The sequence below is a fragment of the Manacus candei genome, unplaced genomic scaffold (assembly GCF_025592945.1).
Source record: "Manacus candei isolate 608988 ecotype Guabito, Panama unplaced genomic scaffold, ASM2559294v1 h1tg000050l, whole genome shotgun sequence".
Taxonomy (NCBI): domain Eukaryota; kingdom Metazoa; phylum Chordata; class Aves; order Passeriformes; family Pipridae; genus Manacus; species Manacus candei.
The window spans coordinates 30,667,291-30,689,629 of record NW_026138098.1 but is presented as its reverse complement, the minus strand read 5'-3'; the positions used below and the strand labels follow the sequence as shown (position 1 = coordinate 30,689,629).

The 22,339-nt window shown below is 40.0% G+C and overlaps 1 protein-coding gene across 2 annotated transcripts in view; it reads left to right on the top strand.

The window, feature by feature from the left end:
* Positions 1 to 2,480: 2,480 nt before the first annotated feature.
* The window catches only part of ANK3 (ankyrin 3), a 205,971-nt gene continuing 186,112 nt past the window's right edge, over positions 2,481 to 22,339 (top strand). Inside the window, exon 1 of one of the 2 annotated variants that reach the window (XM_051800208.1) lies at positions 2,481 to 3,747. In XM_051800208.1, coding sequence (XP_051656168.1) covers positions 3,634 to 3,747 — 114 coding nt within the window. In that variant the 5' untranslated portion in view covers positions 2,481 to 3,633. The remainder of the gene's footprint in view (positions 3,748 to 22,339) is intronic. The other variant, XM_051800209.1, reaches the window with a different exon arrangement.

Below are 22,339 nucleotides of genomic sequence, written 5' to 3'. Positions count from 1 at the left end.
AATCACTTCCCAGCCATTATTATTACGACTTTGTGAGTAGATGAAGCTAAGCAGACATTATCCTTGTGCTAACAGAAAGTGTAAATTTCCCATTGTTCAAGTAAGATACAGTTTATCATTCTTTATCAGGACCCTATGGATTGTGCTGAAACACTCATTGGCATTTCATTAACTTTGTAATTAAGGGTGAAATCAAATAGCTTAATTATTTTACTGAAGTCTGAAAAGAAGCACATAATGAAGATTTCCAGTACCTAATTCCCTTGAAGCGAGTTATGACATATCTGGCATGAAAACCTTCACACTTCATCCAACTTTCATCTGGTAGTGCCATATCACCTTCCAGTCAATGGTGCCAGTTCACCATTTCCCCAAAAGCAGAAGTTGTACATATACAGTCTCTTTTCCACAGGAATCTGAATCTTTTACTCACACTTCTTTTGTGACCTCTTTTCTGTTTAAGACTGTTCTAGGCTTCAAGCTACACAAAATCTCCCTACTTAGTATCTCTCCAACTATAAGGGATCTTTTTTTTTTGATCATTACTTTACTAGCTAACCCCAAATTTCTCAAAATCCTAGCTCGAAAAGGCATTTTTGCTTTCTGAAATCTAATTGGGGGTTTGGATTCTGTAGTTCAAGCAGCATTTGTAATCCACATGATAAAAACATCTACATGTTACGTCCAATTGGTTAATTAGCTTAGAAGATACTTGGGATGAAGCAGTCTTGGCTGACAGATAAAATCCTTCAACTTATGCATATCTCAAGGGATTGGGTGAGTTCACTTATTGTCCTCATTTCTTAGTATTATTCTCATTAATAAAAGCTTGGGCTGCTTTCCACCTGCATAGAACAGGACCTGTGCTTAAGGTGGCGTTTGGGCTTTTTTAAGCTGCAGATGTGCATGTTACTCTCTGTGCCAACAGTTTTAAAAGTACACTTCAAGTATTTTAAACACCTAACACTTTATAATGCATTATTTGTATTTTCATTTAATGAGGTTATTTAGGCATTAATTACAGGCTAGTATGGTTAAAAGGTTTATGGGACGTCACAGGATTAGCAAGCAAGCAGTGAATGACAGCAGCATTCACTCCAGCCGTGGCTTGAATAAGAAGTTGGCTTCCTAAGGCAAAGGCTCATGAGTCTTTCAAATCCAGATGGAAATGTACTGGGAATAAGAGGGATCCAACTCTTTTGAATTTTGTTGAATCCATTTTCAGTTCTGGTTCTGCTGTATTTTCTATGCACTTCCCAGCTAATAACTGTGTTCTGTCAGACAGGGGAACTAATGTCAACTTTATTTTATAGAGAAGGACCCAAGGTTCTGAGAGGATAACTGCCAAGGTCATGCAGAAAGCTCGTAAGCTAGAAAGTGAAGCCTTGGGTGCTTTTTCTCTGCCTTTTTTTTTTTTTTGTTAAATAGGCACAAGGCAGTTTTCCATTTCCCGCCGAAACTTTATGGTTTCTCCACCAGCCTTCTTGAGAGACCTTCTGCAGCCCCCTTAAACCAGCAGCCTTGCCAGTTCCCTTCTCTAGTCTTCTCACTGCTGCCTTGTGCTTCATTGGAGAGCCAGGCCAAAATCCAGATACCTGCCTGAATGTAGCCTTTGACAGCTTGGAGTTATACCTTACAGCTGAAAACATGCTCTGGGCATCCTTGGGGTTTAAGTCTTTGCATCTTTAAAAATAGAAATATGTTTATTCAAGCTTCTGTAGCCCATAGAGAAGTGGGAATTTACTGATTCTGGTTCAAAACCAGGCATTGCCCAAGTGCAACATTCCTCTTTCCACAACTTTCCAGTGGCAACATTATATGAGGTTCCAGTGGTCTTTCAGTTGTGGAGGAGGAGTAGGGAGAAGGTACATGGTGGTGTATAGGTACCAGGAGTTTTGCATATACACGTGAACCTGTGATTTGACTGCATCAGGAAATAAAATCCCTAAGGTCACATAACTGTGGTCTCCATCCTCGACCACTTCTTAAAAGTCACTCCAAAATAAACAACTTTTTAAACCTAGTTTGTTAGCCTGTGAACAGTACACAAATAGTGCACTATGTGCTGCCTTTTGGACAATTTACAATGTGCTCAAAGTAGTTTCTGTTTTGGAGATTTAAAAGGTTATTTTACTTTTAACCATGTTATGTGAAAACTAAAGCAATGGATGCATGTCATTTACTGGACCTCAGCAACTGGAATTCAAAAAATGTCTCAAGTTGAGGAAAACAATATTTACAACCTTGTCAGACCTCTCTGGATTTTATGCTATGCTCTGAAGATTTGTCTAATTGCACTTCAAATTTATGTTTAACTTAATTTTTACAACAAATTCTGGTTTTTTTTCCTGCTGGAAAGGAATACTAGTACCATGTAAAATACACTGGTTTCATTTGGAGAGACTTTTGATTCTTATCTGAGAGAAATCAGACTGCTTTAAAATGCTAATCTTCATTATTGCAAAGTATGCTACTTGGAATACTGGGAAAGGTTAAAAACAGCAGTCTCAAGGCAAGCTGCTGCTTGTTCATATTTGTACAGAAAAATATGGTTCCTTATTTACTAGATGCTTGCTCTGTGTTCATCCTAGTAAAATATCTTCCTGCAGGCCTTAATACTGCTGCTATTTTACCTCCCATAATGAATATTCAAAAGCTGCAGTCATTGAGGACTCAGGTGGCAAAAATAGTAAGATGATTGAAGCAAACCTTGACATAAAAGCCTAAAAGTACATTTCCAACTACATGGAAATAGTGCCGATTTCCCTTTCTGACCACGTAAAAGGATGGTGCCAGAAAATCTCCCATGAAATAAATGCCTGTTTCACACACTAGTGTGATCGCATCTTTCTGTCTGTATGATGTGTTGTAATAAGTATGTTTTAAAAAAAAAAAAAAAAAAGAAAAAAGACAACAGGGCTTTCTGTAATCCTCTCCACAAAATGTATTGGAATTGAAAAATGGGATAAAGGACACACTGTTAAGATATGGCAATGCATGCATTGTTTTCTACATAATGCAGTCAGAGTCTCCATGGTAAAAAGAAATTTTTATTTTATTTTTTTTTGTCACCATCAGCAGTTAACCTAAAGTAGGAGCTGCTCCATTTCATTATAGGTTAAATGGCTTACTATAGAAAACTAGCTGAGAAATGTACATCATTAACACTGCATTTTTTAAATAGGTTTTTAAAACATGCTTGAAGATTAGTGAAGAAAAAACAATGCAGCATATGTTATTGTTCTGGAATTCTTTTTAATAGAAAGCTGTCCTTTTCAGCATTCCCCCTTCAGTGGAGTCACTTAGACACTTCCAGCTGGTGGCAGGGGATACAGCCATAATACAGCTTTCTCTGTCCCAGCTGTCTTTTTCATTACGTTAAATGCATTACGATGGCTGCACTGTTTTATAAAGGCTCAGGTGCAGAAAGGTACAGGAAGAAATCTGCAACTATGTATTTTTGTAGTGACTGCAAGCTTCTTCTGCGAGATCTCTGAATCCTGAATGTGTTCCTGGCTCTGGTCACAGATTTCTTTCCAATCACTGGAACATTTGCTGTAAGGGCTGACTAAAGGTGCCCGAGGAAATCACCTTTTACAAGGGAGCATTGTTGTAAAGGATTTTTAATGCATTATGGCTCATGCAGCATCACAGTTAAAGAAAAACAGGGATTTAGAGATAAATGCTGAGGAAGAAACTGAGAAAAAAAGAAAACACAGGAAAAGATCCCGGGATCGGAAGAAAAAGGTATCTAGATCTGTGCCAAATTCTGACAGGGATTCTTTTGTTTTAATTTTCTTACCTTGCAATTGAAGTATCAAAGCTTGTTCTTGCGTGTAACTTGGTAGCTGTCAGAGTAATTTGTTAACATTGTAAAATAGCATTTGTGACCATGGCTGTGGGGTTTGCAAAGCAATTGAATGTTTAACTGGGTATTAGTTGATTGCAGTGATGATGCAGAAGGTGTGCATTCATTTCCCACTTGTGTTACCGTGATATGCAAACTGTCTGTGAGTTGAAAATAGTTTGTAACCATGATACGAGTTTAAATGCTGAGCTTTCTCATAGGTTTAACAGCATAATAGTTTAGTAGTCTTACATACATGTACTTAAAAGGGATGTGTGTGCCGGCAGATTTTTTTTCTTTGTGTTGGGACTGTGTCACATGTTTGGCTTGTCAAACATCCATTTTTGGGATTATGTTACAAAAATAAGGTGTTTCAGTGTTTCTCTTTTTTCCTAGCAGTGGGCTGTTTTACAGAACTGAACCGTAACAGTCTGTTATTAGCAACTTTCTTTTGTTAGGGAAATATCTGACTGAGATCACAGAGCCTGGTTTTTCTCTGCTGTAGATTTGTCTTAGCTGCAGAAAACCCTTCAGCAAACTATGATCTGAAAAATTCAGTAGGCACTGCATTGCTCATTGTTCAGTTCAGGAGCCTCTGTGTGATTCCAGGCTTACTGTTTCTCTCTAAGGTATAAAGCAAAATAGTTACGGTTTGTGGCATAATGACAGATAAAGAGGCCAACCACCTTGGCAGCTCTGAGGATATGTCCTTAAAAATGACACCTTGTACTCTGCTCCATAGAAATAAGGCCCTGCCACGACTTCTTGTCTTTGGCTGTATTTTGTTATAATTTTTCAAGAACATATCAAGGAGCCAGTTGTCTCCTTGTCTCCTTGTCCAGGAAACCTGGATATGTAGTATTTCTGTGTGCCTTTGTGAAATCCCCCTAAGGGGGGATTGGATAATCTTCATATGCTCAGAGGAGCAGTGCATGTGCTTCCTAAATGACATGTAGATTTCCTCTAACATATGTGCATCTTTTGGTTGGGCGAGAGTCAGCATTTCCCTGCCCTTTTCTCTTTCTTTTCCGCCGTGGCAGTACTATACATAATGAAAAGCACTCCGAAACCCACTGCCTTCTGTTCTAGTGAGCACATTAGAAGACTCTTTAACATGCTGCAGTACATTTGCTGCAGCCATCTAAACTGTAGGTATTTTTTTTTCTGTATGAATGTATACATTATAGATCTTCTGAGTCATCTTCCAGTATAAAGAACAGTATGGAAATCAGTTGCTGTCTTTGAGGTCAGTTTTGAGGTGCTGCTGTTTCAAATCAGCCTGAATTAGCAATATTTTTCTTGGTTGCTGCTTAGGTTGTGTGCAGGTCTGTAATGTATCTGTCAGGGTGGGTTCCCCCCTCCTCCCCTGCTGAAAATGACCCCAGCAGTAAAGAATTGTAGGAGCTGCCTATCAACCCATATTTACCTATGGCTTGTGAGCTAAAATGTGCAGTCTCTCAGCTAACTCTACTCATGCTGCAGGAAGCCCACGTTGTACTTGATGTGCTCAAGTTTAACAATAGCGTGCCCAACCATATCCATATACTGTCTTTGTGTGAGGGTGCTTCCTTACAGCTTGTAATTAGAACAGTATAGAAGGGATATGTCAGTGAGAGGCTCTTGATTCAGTGAGGTGAGACAATTGCTTTGTGGACAAAAATGCTTTATTGTTTATACAACGTTGTGCTGTAGAAAGGAAATCTCTTAGCAACTAGAGTGGCACATGGATAAATATCTGCCTATTAATCTGAAATATATGGATTTCTTTGTTGTGTGAAATATGTGGGTTTGTTTCTGAATCTTAAGAATAAGAGAAAATAGAAAGCCTTTGCTCCACCAAATGCTTTTTTTGAGTTCCTTCTCCCTGACCCCTTCATGTCACACTGGTATTGGGTAGCTTATTCCAGTTTCTTTCGGGGTTTCCTTAGGACTCTGCAGATTCAGGGCATGTAGAGGCCCTTCCTAGTAGGAGAATGGAGCAAAAAGCAGCAATTGCTTCACTTAACACTTATACATTTGGGCATCAGTCTTCTCATATCAAAGACGTGGTTTTGTTACCCAGTACATAGGGCGTAGGAAGCCCAGTAATTGTGGTTTGCCATTTTGTACTTTCCTGACTATTTAAAAGATTTTCCCCCCAATTTTTCCACTATGAGTTGTGAGTCACTTCTTGTTCTTCTGCACCACCCACAAGCAAGCAGTACTCAGGGATTTTTTTGTTGATCACATGATACTGCACAAAGCTAACCCTCTGCTTAAGCAGTATGCAGAAATATCTTTTAGAATCTTCCAATCATGTTGGAACAGTAGAGATTGCTAATGTTTCTGGATAATTTATACAGTAAGGAGCCCAAGGCAGCCAATGGTTAGAAAGTAAGGCTGGTGGGTGCACCCAGTGTCCTCGACTTGGTGATACCAGTAACAGTCATGCTGATTTATGTTCCTATTCAGTTGGAGGTTTGCAGTCTGAGGGTAATATTTCACCACTTTTGACTGGTTAAGCCATTTACAGTGTAATAACGTTTCTGTTAAAGCTTGCTTCAATACTTGTATGAGAAGCATGACCTTTTTAAAAAGACACACAAAACAAAACCCTGTATTATATCCAATCCCACTTATTTTAAAGGTGAGATATTCTCAAACTGCCGCTCTTCACTCTGTAGAGATGCTGTGCTTCTGTGCCCAATGGGCCCACCACACTCTTTCTGGTTCCCTGGATTCAAGACATTCCAGACCTTAGCTGAAAGGTGCTGAAGGGTCCAGACCTTACAGTTTAACTCCTGCAATAGGATGGGATGGGGCCAGCAAGTGAAGGGTCTGCATTATACAGGTTTCCCCTTGATTCTGTTCAAGTTTATATTACAGCTTCATGCAGTTCTGCCTCTGGATGGTTGTGCAGTGTCCTACACTGCAAATAGTTTGAGTACATCCAAGGGCAGACCTGAGCCGTAAGTGGTATCACAGAACAAGCCAAGCCACCCTTAAAAATAAGTGATTGATGGGATGGCTTGCTTGATACTTTATAGTGCAGCTCTGTCATGCATAGTTTGGTTTGTGAAAACTAAAAATTGTTTATTCTGTAATAATGTCTGGAAAGAATTTAGTTGCTTAGTCAGTGCCATTCCTAAAATAAAGGTGAAATCTCAGAAGGTTTTTTCCATGTTCTCTGTTCAGTACATAGCAGAAGGGCAGGTCTTGGCACGTACTCAATGATTTATGTTTTATACAATATTCAGAAGGACTGAAGTGATTTCCATTTGTGTGTAGTGCTCAGGAGCTTGTGTGTTCTTTGGGAACACAGAATAATTTGACCGTAATGCAAAGTCTGGCTACTGCTGTCCCTGAGATGTTAAAGGGTGTTGCTGTCACATCCTGTGCTGCTGCAAACTTGTGGGCAGCAGGGAGAACAGTGAATGCCAGCATCACAAATCCTGCTAATTTCATCATAAGACTCGTGGTGTTTGTTAACTTTTATGTACGCTGGAAAAGTTGCCCTGCAATTTCCTAATGGATATAAATTGAAATACTGTGTCAGGAGTGATCAACCTGTAGGCTTGGAGGAGCTCGTGCATCTTCTGGGCTGGGCTCTGCTCCCACCTCTGAGGGCCTGTCAGAGATGGTGTGGACTGCCCAGCCTAGCAGAGCTGGAAACACCTCCCAGGGGCAGGAGGATCCCAGGAGGGCATCATCATCTCCTAGCTGTTGGACTCCCACTCCAGCTCTCTGTTTCCTTTCCCTTCAGCTCTCTCAGGGCTGTCAAATGTTTTGCAGATCTCAACCATGTGAAGGTTTTAGTACAAACCTCAATTTTGACGTGCAAACAAGTCAACCAATTACCAGATAAAGCTTTTAACTCAGGGAACAAGTAGAAATCCCCATGCTTTTTTAAAAACAAAATAGTAATTCCATGGTTTTAAAACAAATCTCTTTCATGGTTTCTGAACAGTTGAAACTGAGAGTAGTAGAATCCAGATAGATTGGGCACAAATGATTGGTCCTTAACTCATTTGTGTTAAGACACAAACTAGGCAGATGTTGCTCTAACATTTGGGAACATGGCCTATGGTAAGTGAACAGATTGTGTTATTTAGGGTCTGAAAGATTTTATTAAGTCAGTGAATCTTTTCTAGGTGTGAGGAAAATTTCAGTCCTATCCTTGATTTTGGACACGATGCTCTGTCAGAGGCAAATCTAATTAAATGGAAAGGTATTTGTGATAGATGTTTAGGGGCACTGGTGGATGAGATATCTACTAACAATGTTGAATTCTTACTAGCATGGGGCTTGGTGGTGAAAGAGTGTTTCTATTCAGCTGGAAAAACAATTCCTTCTTTGAAGATGACCCCCAAAAGGAATGAAATGATTGCATTGTATTGTGTGGGTAGCACTACAGCATCATTTGAAGTGGGCACTGCGCAGTGTTACTTCGTTGTTTATAAACCTAGGAAAAATTTTGTGCTGTTACATTTTTATTTAGGCAGGTTTAGAACATTTACCTTTTCCTCTTCACCTTCTTGATGCCTCAGAATTGTGCAGTCACAACGAATGGCCTTTAGTAACTATGCAAATGTCAGTTTGGGTTATAAACCGTGTTGTGCCTGATGTTACCAGCTTGTGGTGGGGAGGAGATGGGGAAGAGGGAGGACTAACAATGGGCAACTTCATGTTATAGGAAGATGGCTCAGTGACTAGATTTGCAGCTGAACTCTCAGAGAGTGTAAATTCATGCTGTTTCCAGTACTGGGTTGATATTAATGGAATCTTTTATCCTCTGTTTTTCCTCTCCAGGCTGGTTTGGTTTGTGTGTTGGTTTTTTGGTGGGTTTGGGCTTTTGTGGTTGTTTTTTTTTTTGGTTGGTTTTTTGGCTTGGTGTGATTTTTTTGTTTGTTTGTTTTGTTTTGGGTTTTTTTGAGAGTTGGGAAAGGGAGAATTGGGATGCTTTTGAAGCAAAAAATCGGGTTATGTGGTTATGAATATATTCAACCCTGTGCCAAAAGTCAAAGTTCTGCTAATTTCAAGCTCTTAACTTGCTTGAATTATGGCTTCAGGATAAGTCATGCATACTTTGAATCTGTACCCCATGGCCATTCACTAAATGCTTGTTCCTGTGAGCCAAAATATTTGTCAAATAGTGGAACTGACTGAGCACCTGCTAAAATTGAGAGTTACACTCAATCAGACCTAGTTTGATGAGGGGGGTTTGAGAACTAGGCTCTTGGTGTACATGACGTGGATAGAGGAAAGAAATAGAGAAGAAAAAAAGTCTGAGTTGTGACTTGTATTAAAAATAAAATTCCTTCCCATCCAAAGCCTGATGTATTCCCACAGTGATTTACCTGGAAGTTCAAACAATAAAGGGCTGGATTTGCTGCTATTCAGAAATTTTGGCCACTATTAGAGTGGTATCAGGGATTTTCTGGCTGAGGCAGTTGGGCTAGCATAGGACTGTGTCATAAAGACAGAAAACTGGGCCTCAAGGGCTTGGTGGGGCCCAGTGTTGCCTGTCCAGCTGGGAACCTTTTAGCACTCTGTAAAATAATGCCTCCCTGTTAGAATGGGATGGGGGGGGCTCTTTCAGATGATGAGCTCAACAGAGATGGTACAGTTGTCCCACATTGTTCCTCACTTCAGTTGTTCAACTCTGGCTATAGCCTTATATTTTAAATGCAAAAGGTGCCTTCAGAGGATAATTCAGTGCATGTGAGACAAGTTAAAGCAATGTCCTCATCTTCAAGGTATTGAGTATCCTCCATCCTTGCAGCTTCAGCTTTGGGCATTCAGCAGCTCAGGCTGTGGTATCTCTGGTGGATGTCTAGGACCATATAACACTTTTAAAAATCTTTCTTACGTGTTGCCTGATGTGATATTTTTGTGGAGTTCTGTTTTGTTGGCCAGTGCTCTGCAAGGTGGGTAATTACTGCCCCCCATGGAAATGTCAGCTTTTGGGTTTATTTTTTACAGAAATCACTGCGTGGTGACTTGGAAGAGAAATCCAACATGATGTTTCTTCAGTATTTATTCAAAGAAGACTAATGTGGACAGGAGAACTAGACTGAAATAAGATTGTTTTGCTAATTGAAAAGAAAATTCACTCTGGGATTTTTTTTTTTAATAAATGATAATTTTGCAAATAAGCTGAAAGTTATGGCTAGTTTAGTAGTATGAATTTGTACCACAGGAGATTTACTACCCTGAGATGTACACAAGCAGTTTAGTGCCTTTGTATTATGTACCAGAATTAAAACTTTATTTTGCCTTTGTAGTTGCAGAAAGATACAGGACATGTCACCTTCATCTGAAAACTTTAGAGAACTTCTTATGATTTGTTTCAGCAACCTGAATGATGTATTTTATCTAACTTTTTGTTGCTCAGCTGCGTTCCATTCCCAGTTTTGGATCTCAGCTTATTGGGCAGCTGCATGTTGTGCCGTCACAGTTTTATGTATAAATTTTAAATCTCAGTTTGAGAATTAATTTCAGTATCTTTCTATTTTTCATTGAAAATCATTCATAATTAAAGGGAAAAGTACAAGGTAGAAGGGTTTTGCTTATGTTTCTGATATCCTAGTTTATGCAGAATATATCCTACTCCATATTTATGCAACTGAAATTAATGGGATTTTATGAAAGTAATTACTTCTTGATGAAAGTGATAGTTTCCAAGTCCTCTGTTAACACACTGATTGCTAATGAGTGCAAGCAGGAACTGAAGGTCTGTACCTTAACACTGTCTGTACCTGATCCACTGTCCCATCATGGCAAGTTACACACAATGTCTGCATTTATTTCATGGGTATAACATGTCATAGTGCCTAGTGGAGGTTACTTCAACAAAATCTCTATCAGTAGCATTAAACCTGGTGTCTCTGGTGACCCCATCTCTACCAGGAGCTAGTCAGGATCCCAGGTGTGCCTGGTGCTTCACCCGTTAAATTAATAATAATTAATAACCTATAAATACCAAAAAACCCACTGTGATCTTGTCCCTTGCTTCCCTTGTGAAGAAAGGGACACCTGCTGTAGTGGAAAGTATCCCTACCCATGGCAGAGGTCCCTTCCAACCCAAACCATTCTATGGATTACATTCATGTATTCCACACTCATTTGTAATACCCCTAAAAGTACGTATGCATAGATGGGATGAAGCTATAATATGTCACTTGTTTGTATTTTTGTAGAATATGGAAGGGAAAAGTATATATACTTTTTTTGTGAAATCCTGCCAACTCAGCTTTGAGCTACAGGCTTGTCCTTAACCCTGTGGCCACAGCCTCTTGAAGTAAGATGTTCTTAGGTAACCAGGCTCTGCTGGAGTAAGAGTTGAGAGGAGAGTCAGAAGAGGGGACAGGTAGCTGCTGAATTGTGACTGTTGTAAAAGGATTTCCTGGAGCTGCTGAAGTGGCTGTTTTTGCATAATCATATTTTTAAAGTAAGTACCATCATTATGCAAATCCTTGAGTTCTGACAGACTGCAGGCAACTGGTAGGCAATATGAATTCAAGTACTTGCACAGTTCACTAGTAGTGAGGGGTAACCACAAATACCCCTCTCCACTAATGATGATTTGATCTGTAAGCCGGGGGTGGTGCTCTGTTAAGCAGCTGCTCGAGTGGCATCTTTGTGCTCTCACTGGCTCAAGTACAGAACCTCATACCCTCTGCAAGTAAAGGATTTATACTCAGCAAAACATCTGTAATGCCCGTGTGATGTGAGTGAGTTTGTTTGTGTTCAGGGCAGGAGCAGGAGGGGAGATAGTGGTCAGGGATTTATTTGGTGTGTTTTGCACCAGCACATCCATAGCCCTGAGTGAGGAATCTCCTGAATGCCCCTGCTTCCTACAGTGAGTCTCCGTCTGTGGTGGGGAGCACTTACACTGGGAGAGGTTGTGTAGCGCTGCAAGGGCTTTAATTTCAGAGGAAGCATGTTCCCTTCACAGTGGCTCCAGGAAAGCCTGGCTCAGCCAGTGCTGTGGACCAGGCTGGGTCCTTAGGGAGAAGCTGTCCACAAAGTTGTTAGCAGTGTTTTCAGAAGTGCTGCAGGTGTGTATAAATAATTTCTTTCTTCATTTCTCTCGTTTACTGTGTGATTCTGTTCCATTGCTGTCATGGGTTCCTAAAGGAATTACAAATCCTGTTTTTAATGAAAAGACAATTTGAAAAGAACAAATCATTAGATCAGAAAGTTTAATGGTCTCTTTCAAACTTCTGTCTCCTTTCTTTCAAAATTCTTCAAATTACAGTATCACCAGGAATTTCTGCATTACATTCTGAGTTCACAAAGCTCAGAGCAATTCAAAAGTCAGTGCAGTTGTTGATATCTACCTTTCAGTTAGAGCACGCTGATTTGCATATTCTAAAGAGCTTTCCTTAAAGGCAGCATTAAAATAAGAAACCATGTGATACAATTCTGTCTGTGCCCTCTAATAAACCATACTTTTACCTGCCCTATTTGTTGTTGTTAGAAGATACAGCTGTGGAACTCACTCTCTTCTGAGCACATTGGTTCATTTTCTGGTGAATTACTTGCAAATGTCCAGATGCAGAAGAACTCCATCGTTGACTTCCTTCAGTTAATCAAGATTTTCACAGGTAACTGGGCAGTTATCCTTCCCTGTGACATGTCCTATGTGTTGTCCTCAAGTTCACCCAGCTGGAGGTGGTCTCCAGTGTTCTCTGGGAACTTGTAGAAAAGCAAAGTTGTGCAGTATCCCCTGCATAGATATTGCCTCCACTTCCCAACATGAATTTTACTAAGAGAAGGCAAGGGTAGAACTGAGGCACTGACTGTATTTAGCTACAGTCACTTTTCCAGGGTTGAATCAGAATGTCTTTTAAATACAGGCATTCATAGCTTTACATGAAATTCCTTCATAGATGGAATAATTTTATTTTCCCTCACACAGCTTTTTTTCTTTCTCTCATAATTGCATCACCACTTCTGGACCTTACTATGGCATCTCTGAAAATGCAGTTGTTTCCCATTCATTAACCTCTAACTTAACGTTGAGCATTTGCAACCATCTCATCTGCTGAATTTACCATTGGCCTGTGAGGAAACACCAGTGTGTGAGTGATCTCAGTCTGTAACCTGTTCTCTTGCTCACTTTGGATTTCTGTGAATCTAGCAATCATCTCTGGTGCTGAGGCTAATGATTTCATGCTCAGACTGTATGTAAATTAATGGAAATATTATTCAGAAGTAGAGTGCTGACTAGACCCTGAAGTACAGGTGAATAAACCTAGCTTAAGGTGCTCGCTATGCCTGAGGGGAAAGATCTCTCAAGAGTAGACACAGATGTACCAAACACCTCATCATGCAGAAAGCTAGAAAAGAGGCTTCAATCTATGTGAGAACAAATGCAGCATTTTCGTATAGTGCTGAGGAAACCTCTCTCAAAAGAGGCTCTTTTTTTTTTTGCCAGGCGGTAGCAGACAGTATGTTCTGGAGGGTGGCTGTGGACAGTTTCCTTTTTCTTACACAACACTCTGAAAAGTTAAAACATCCCATAGTGAAGTATTGCTGAGAAGTGGGTGGGAAAGGTTTCCTTTATTACATTTGTACCATCTAAGCAAAAAAAAAAACATCTTCAAGGAGAATTGGTGAATGTACTGGATACCTGCAGTCCTAGTTTTTCCTACCACTTGATTTAATTTGAAACCACCAGCACTTTGAAGCTGTTAAACATCAAAATTCTGATAACTAAAGACTACTGTTTTTCTACCAGTCTGAAAAGATTAAAAAGATGTTGAAAGGAAAACATGTCTTATGACAGTGGGTGCACAATCAAAGTTTCTAAGTAGGGCAGCCTGAGGAACAGCCAACGCTTTTTAACAGTTATGGAAAAGTATATGTTGTTTGATGTTCCTATCTGATGATTTTCTGTCTACCTTTTTTGTAATATCAGGCTGTCTGTTTATGCTTAAAGAAGGCTTAATAAATGTTTTGCACACTCAGCACATACTGCCCACATAAAAGGCAGAAGTATGCAAACTTCCAAGTCGTCCAAGCAGCAAACAGGGAATTGAGGGTTCTCCCACTGACTCTTCCAGTTTGAACTTAAGCAGTTTATTTAATCTCTGGTTTTCCTGTCCATAAAATACCTCTGTATTTTTGCTCTTGTGCGTTTTAAGGATCTCCTTTTAAATGGCAAGCAGTGACTATTTTTCTGCTCTTGGTATATAGAATATATTTTGCATGTCTTGCGTAAGGACTGTTGCTACAAAATAAGGCCCGTGCAGGGTTTATAGTTTTTTAATGACCTCGGAGTTGCTCAGTGCTGCCCTGGTGTGTGACCTATTGGCTGTGTCCACAGCTCTCACGGACATTTTTGGTGGTGTCTTGACATAATTCTGGAGAAATGTGTTTTTTAAAGAACTTTGTGCTTTTTAAAAAGCTTTTGTTGGAGAGGAATGATGCATGGTAACAGTTCTAATTATAGTCCTTGGTATTCAGTATAAATATCCAATTTACAGTTATTTACCTTAATTTTTTTTATATAGTATACCAAGCCATTGACTAAAGGCTATTTTAGAATGACTGATAATAATAATTAAGTTGCAGATAGAAACCCATATTGTTTGCAAAGATTTTGTAAAGCTCCTTTAGAATAGTTTCTGTTTAGCCCACCCAGTCTACAGGAAAGTTGTCCAAATCCTGGTTTTAGAAGTGCATGAGTTTGATCTAAAATGGCTAAATCTAGTGTATTTTATAACGTTGTATATATCTTGTTGACCTACGTGCCTGTCATCCTTGAAGCTAAACTCACTGAATTGTGGTGAAGTCATAGGTCCAATTAGCAGAACCACTGAACATATGCAATAAATTCAGCTTGAAAGGCCACATGCACAATCTGCCTTGGGTTGGAAAGCCAAGAGATGCTGTGACCAAACAAGATCCGCAGGGAAGCTGTTCAAAATTGTAGCCCTTTGTTCCCAACAGCAAAGCTGCCCCTTTCTCCTTGTTTACTACCGAAGGCAAATGAGCAAACAAGGCTGGTGCTCTTTTGAAACCAGTCAGTTTGAAGGAAGATGAGGAAAAAAAGGAATTAAGGGGTTAGAAAGGGCCTTGATATTGAAATGGGAGCTGTGTTTAAAGGGGAGATACAGGAGGAGTGATTGGGGCAGCTGCCCCAGAAGTTTGGGGTTATTTTGGGTGTAACTAGGTGCTGGGAGATGAACCCCTCATTCTCAGGGGCTCCTTATTAGCCTGAAATGTTTTGTCCATGCTGAGTCAGTAGATAAAACCCAGGAGGGAAGGGAGCAGAATAGGAAGGACAAAGGCAGCAAAAATTCAGCCGGTGCTGGGGCCTGGGCTCCAAACCCTGCTGAGTTCGGGGAGGCTGCGGTTCCTTTCAGTACGGTGCAGATGGGGCTCTCTGAGCAGCACAGGCCATGTGTGGCTGAGAAGATGGCAAAGGGGATGTCTCTCCTCCCTGAAAGCATCTTCTGTACTGCAAGAGAGCAAACACAGAGCTGCCTGCAGGGCTGCTGCTCTGATTGCGTTGCTGCCGTGGGACTGCAGTGGTCCTTGCGAGCCCCTCCTCCCCAGGCAGAGATGCTGGCTTGGGAGGGGGAGGAATTCAGGCACTGAGGTAGGCAAAATGATAAAACCCCTCTAGCTGTGTATAGCAGGGTGAGAAATTTAATTGTTTGGAGGACATCCAAGCAATTGCATCTGATTAAGTCCTTGAAAAGATAATATCTCTTCTCCATTATCTGGTTGCGTGAATTTATACGGTGGATATATAGCCTAGTGCTTTGTCAAGTCTAAATACAAAGAGTTAACCACAAATTAATCAGGGCTTGTCAGGTTTAAGGTATTTCTGGTACAAAGTTGAACACTTAATTTATGCCTGCAAAATATCAATTGTTCCCTAAAATTGTAGTCTGCTAACCAAAATGTATTCTTTTTAATTCTTTATGGGGGGAAACAAAATTCAGCTTAATGTCTTTCTGTGTGTTTCTTTCTCAATTGCAGTAAAATTTTCTCACATTTTCTTGACAAGTCAAAATCTCTGTCTTAGTTTTCACAAGACATACTCTCTGTGCCTGCCTGCCTGGTTTCCTAGAAAATAGTTGTCCAAATGAGTTGCCTGCGAAAGGAGCAAAGGTAGTATCCAAAAAGGAAAATAAAATCACAGATTATACTCATATTCAAACATAAAAATATCTTAAGGAAAGACTGAGTAAATATACAAAGGAAAAAAATAAAACTAGAGGGAAAGCAGAGGGAGATTGGGCAAAGCTGGCCAGCAAAATCTCTGCCAGAGCTTTTGGAGACTTCTGACTGGAACTTTACTTTAGGTCTTCCTAATGTTGGATCAATTTTGTCTGTTTTAGTTATTCAAAATAGCTTTTTTTTTTTTTGAAACATGCATATTAAATAGTGGCAGTTGATTTTGTTAATATTGGCTATTTTATGCATTTGTTGCTCAGATGAATATTCAGTCCTTTGCCTCCTGGATAGTTTTGTTCATGCAAACATAAATTGAATATATGGAGCCTTATTAACATGAGGGCTGCCTGGAACCAGTTTCATGTCCTAGGTAGCCAGTTACTGCGATTCAATAAATACCATTGTCTGTAGCTCTTATATTTGACAGATTTAGATTATTGCTTTAGGAAGGATTTTCTAGCAGCAAAATTTGGGGTTTTTTTGAGCACATCCTGCTGTTTGGTGAAGAGACATCAGTGACTGCTCAGGGGCAGAATGGTGGCAGGAGAGGACAAGGTCAGAGGTAACTCAGAGGGAGTGTATTAACCAGCCTCAGACTGACAACATGCACTTGTTGCAAACGGCAGAACCAGAATGTTTAATAGCAGAGCAGTAATAATGATGCTGGATTTCAGATTTCCCTCTGTAGTGAGGAAAGGGCAGGTATGTTTTCTGAGAGGTGCTGTCCTGGCACTGCACAGTAACAGTGCAGGGCAGGCGGTGCAGGAAACCTGGTCCTTCAGCCTTGCACTGTTTAGCAGACTGCTGGTACTTTAGAGAACAATTTTTTTCCATTCTAACTATATTAAAACATTAAGATTTCACTTTAAAGATGCTGCATGTCTCTTAAGTCTGGTTGCATTGTACTTGGAATTACTTTTTTAAAAAATTAGACCCATGGGCCATGGCATTGTTGCCTTTCCTGAATGATGCAGACAAGTGCTGTGGAAGTGCACATGGGAGTCCAACCACTTGTAGCATAACCTGCAAAATGAGGGGAACTCACCTATCTCTTCAGAAAGAAGGACTTAAATCTTTCCCTCTAGAGACCTAGAGCAAGGAAAGCTTCTCTTTGCTTTGCTTTTAAAAACTTCTAGCTGCTGAAGATGTATTAGCTGCTGCAATTGAAGTGTACGGGGAGAAATTATGCGAAGTACTAGGCACAGATTTTGGTTTTCAGAAGACAGTATTTTGCAACTAGATGGAGTGATCAGCTTTATGTGTTCAGCTGATAGTAAAGAAAAACTTTGGGCAGCTTCTGGTTTTGAAATCTTTATTTAGTTTTTACTTCTGCTTTCAAACGGAAATACATACGGTAAAAAAGGTGCACTGTTGTTTCTCAGAGCTCACAAATGACTAAACAAAGTGCAAGATATCTGTGCTTTTCTTGTCACAGGTCTGGTTGGTCGAAAGTGCTAAATATTCTAGCACAAATCCAGCACAAATCCATCTTAAGCATCATAAGTTCAAGCCTATTTGTAATTCAGTTGAGCACAGAGGGAGCACTGTGTGCTTGAAGCTGAGTCTGAAGTGATGTGTTGCATGGGGGCCGTGATGCTTATCCCATCAGGAGAGAGAGTTTTTGGGAGAAAAGGTCCATCCTGAAATGCCGTTGGTTATCCCAGGTCTGTGCGAACAAGGGTGGGTGTGAGCACCCGTGAGCTGGAGCTGACAGCGTTTACCTTGAATAGTAGATAGAAATATTGGGGAATCCAATCAATTCAAAAATTTGGTATTTCAAGGACATTATTTTCTTCATAGGCATTTTTTTAAAAAATGATGTTATGAATATTTGTACATCAGTAAACAATGATCAAACACAGACAGCAAGAAAACCTTGAAGACGAGCAATGACAACTCCATTACAAATGGCATGGAAGCCCACCAATCACTAAGTCACTGCTGATAATTGCATTCCTGTTATTGATTTAATCATGCTTATAAAGCAGCTAATTAACTCATTATATGGATAGTGTTACAGAGGTATTAATCCAATATATAAAGTGTAAGTACATAAATTCTCCTTTGGGTAGTTATTTGTATGCCACAAATAACTGTAAATTTGAAAGATATTGACCAAAGCATAACAGCAAATTCAGGCCAATTTTTTTCAGATAAGAGTTTCTTAATTTCAAAAATACAGAATTTAATCTACTCAGTCACAAATTTAAGCTCAACAAAGCATTTAAGTCAATAACAGGATGAACACATTCTGAAAAATTAAAAAGAAACCAACACCAAACCAAAAAAAAAACCATAAAATACTGATTTAAGTTTTGAAAATGAAAAAGTCCATCACTTAAAAGCCTTGTTTTGGCATGTCGAACCAAAGCACTTTTATTGTTTGCTTGTTGGGTTTTTTTGTGTTTTGAAACTTCTTTTCGCGTGTTTTTGAAAGCTAAAAATTCTGATTGCATTGTGTCATTTATATTCAGGGAGGGATTGCTGAAATAATTTATGTGTAATCTGGTGGTGGTGGTGGGGAGTTCCCAGATTTTTTCTTTATTGCTGTGAGCCAAGGGAGCCATTTCAATCACTCAAGCTGCTCTCTTTGTGACAGCCATCCAAATACATCATGGCCTTATAGCAAAATCAGTCTTGTGAAAACTATTAAGGATCAACTCACCCTTAGTCTGCTAGTGGAATGAAACAGGAGCCCAAGGTGACTGCATATTAAACATGTACTGTCATTCTTGACTCATCTGTGTTCTGGAGACTGAAATAAGCAGTAAAATTATTAAGTATCAGTGTTATTCAGATGAGGGTGTTCTTGGTGACATTGCACAAGTATATCCCATCTTGTAAAGCAGAGAAAATTAATTTTCTTAAGTGTTTTCTTAAATCCAGGGGTGAAACACGAACATCTCCATTATCATTAATACAGGCACTTCATGCTGTGTGCTCTTTTAGTGGATGTTCCTTTCAGTGCTTGCTAATTACAAGTCACTAAAACCTAGGCTGCCTGCTGAACTGGAGTGAATTGTGCATCTGGAGGTTCAAGGTCCTTCACCTTCCCATCCCCTGAGGGGAAGGCTTTGTAGGGAGGTAGATGTCAGGGTGAGGCCAAGGACCAGAGAGAAACACATCAGTTCTGCAGGCATGTTGATTTCCACATGTGCATTTACTTTTTTTTCGACAGAATAGACAGGATTTTGATGTTTTGAAATCTTTTAAAAACTGGTTGAGGTTAATGGAATCAAACTTAAGATTGCTATGAAGACTATTTAAAATCACTGCTATTATCTATTTTAATTTCCTCTGCTGGAGTGTACCCCAAAACAGTCATTATGTGGAGAGTATAATCTCTGAACAAATGACATGGTGGAATTAATGAACAATTAACTATGATCATACGTTATAAACAGAACTGATTAGAATCCACACATGCCTGGGTTTCAGAAAGAGTCCTTTTTGACTCAGCTTTGTGTTGCTGAGATAGGACCATGCAGCTTTCATTTCTTATTCATTGTGTGAGTATAACATCATTTCCTCTGAGGTAAGGCTGCATCTCTTAGTTTTCATGGCAACCAGACAAAGAATTAATCTGTTCTTCAACTTCTATGTGTGGGGAGCTTAAGGGAGAGGAAAATAATAATTTTTTGTGATAATTTTCCTCATATCCATTTATCTAGTATGCTGAAGTTATTGGCTTCCTCCTATAACCTAGAGACTATTCTCCAATATCCCATGTGTGATAAATGAGAGAGAGTATTGCAAAGCTGGAAAGAAGGGAATATCTGTCCCCAGTAGCTGTGGCTGCATAGTGGTGTATGCAGCATGGAATGCAGCTACTGTGCTGTGCAATTTACTGTCTTCATTAAATCAGACAAACCTCAGGTGAACCATGTAAATTCCCTCTCAATTCACGGTGGGTTCCGTGCATACTATTTTTCCTATCACTTTATTTAACTTCCACGTGTACGTGTTTAATAAAGGAATACCATTATAAATGATGATGATTCTTTCAAAACAATAAGGTCAGATACTGCAATCGTGAGTATTTTCAACCTTAAAGGGAAAATGCTTCTGTCATTTTAAAATAGAAGCAGGCCCTGAGCTCTCCTAATGTCACTGGGGAAGGCAAGGATTTGTTTCAGAAGCTGCAGTGCAGCACCAAGCAATGACTGGACATATAGCTTGATGATTTTGCATCACACAAAAGCACTGGCTTCCCTCTTATCGCCTCAATGCTCTGATCATCCTGAAAAGTGAGACAAAAGAAATGGCCCACTGTATACTGACCTTCATTGTAACAGCAGAAACCTTTCATTATTTCATGGCATTACTTGGTGCCCTCAAGGGCAATGCATTTGAAACCAGGGAATTTCATTTGCAGAAAGCAGGCATGCAAGATTTGTGTTACATAAGGAGAGGTGGATTTTTACAGGTGTATTATGTGTGTATTTGTGCTTTTCAAAACATGTATACTTGAGGATGCTTAAGCAGTAACTTACAGAACAGCTCTTCAGTCAAAGAATTTTATCTGAATAATTTGTTTTGAAATGATAATAAGTTGTTTCTGAAGTAGGAACAGGTCAGTCAGATACAACACTGTAAGTGGAGGAATGGTTTGTTTGAATTAATCCAAGATGTGTTCAAATGGTACTTTTCATGTTCCTAGTGTGCTTATCAAGCGTCCTCTGCCAGTAGCATTCTGTGCTGGTCAGGACTGGGCACCCTAACTATTAGGCAATGAATAATTGGTTTGGAGGGCTTTTAGCAAAATCCTCAGAAGTCCAGGGTCATTCATGTTCATGACATTAAATGTTGGTACTAAAGGCTTTGGCCTCTCTCATCTTTGCAAAGGTAAATGTGGGGGCTGTGAAATCTGACTGCCCCTTGTACAGGCGTTCAGCAGTTACAGGACTGCAAATGCACTGGTTTTGGCCAGAGACTGGCAATGAGTGTAAACAGGCCAAAGCACCCCTGGGGGATTATATTCCTGTTTGAAGGTCACAGAGCACAGTCCCCAGCTGGACGTCATAAAGGGAACACTGCAGAAGGCTGGCGGCAGGTCCTGATGCTTCAGCTGCAGGGAGCTGGTTCTGTTCAGTTCACTGTGTTCAAGTGGGAGGGAGAAAATGTAACAGGTTTTAGATGAAGGTCTAGGGCAGTGCAAGAGTTTAGGTACAGTAGGTAGCAGGCTTCGTCCTTCTTTGTGCCTTCAGTTTTCCACAGACTGAGCCCCGAGGAGGATAAGAGCAGCTCCCTGGGCCTGGAATATCCCCTCCTGCCTGTTTTGTTTTTGGACTGCTTGACTCTGTTGGCTACCCTGCCTTGAGCAGAGCTGCAGTTTCCGATAGTGGTTGTAAATGTGAAAGCTTACTACGAGTAAGGATTTTGTACCTTCAGTACGAGGGAGAGTGAGGTTTTGTTTTCCCATCTTGTGGTATCAGGGAGTTCAAAGGCAGTGAGATTTGGAAGTTTAACGGTCAAGAATGAAAGGCTTGTTGCAGTTGGTGTCTGGAGTGTGTAAGCAAATGCAAGAGTCTGACTCTTCAGGGAATTGGGAGTTGCTGTTTCGATGGGATTAAAATGGAAATATTCATAGAGGAAGATTTCTTCTTTATTTAGAGGTCCCTAGAGGTGATTGCAAGGCAGACCCCCTTCTGCTGGCACTTCACAGTTCCAGAAACAGGATGGTTTCTGCAGGCCATTGCTCCTTCCGAGCTCGTTACAGCAGCTTTCCCATAGCCCTGGACTGCTGTAATTAGGACACTGCTGTCCTAACTCACGTGTTCTGCTGCCAGGGTCTAAACAACTTCCTCTGGAGAGCTTTACATTGTTCGCCATGAACACACTAGATTGTTCAAAGCTGAACTGACTGTCCTTGATCCAGTTCTGCATGAAGTCAGGAATACGCTCTTTGACTTCTGCCAGCCAAATTAACATGCAAGGTTTTACAACTGAACTCAGTCTTCTGGATCTGCTGAAGGAGTATCTTCCTTCAGATACATTCTGAGGGGTAAACAGCATAGTCAGTTGTGTAAGTAAAATGCTTGCAGAGCACATATAATATTCTTTTTCAGGATAAAATTCATAAAAAATTACAGCTTGATGGATTTTGCTTTTTGCAAGAAACCTTTTCAGGTAGAGGCCAGATGTCTGCAGACCAAACCAAGACAGTGTTGATCAATAAAACTGGAGGAAAGGTGCAACATTAGTTGCTCTGCCAGTAATACAATTGCTTAATATCTAGTGGCACTGATTATTGAGGAACTGAATACTAACAAATGAGAACATAGATTCATTTGCAACAAAGCAGTTCATCAGTCTTCT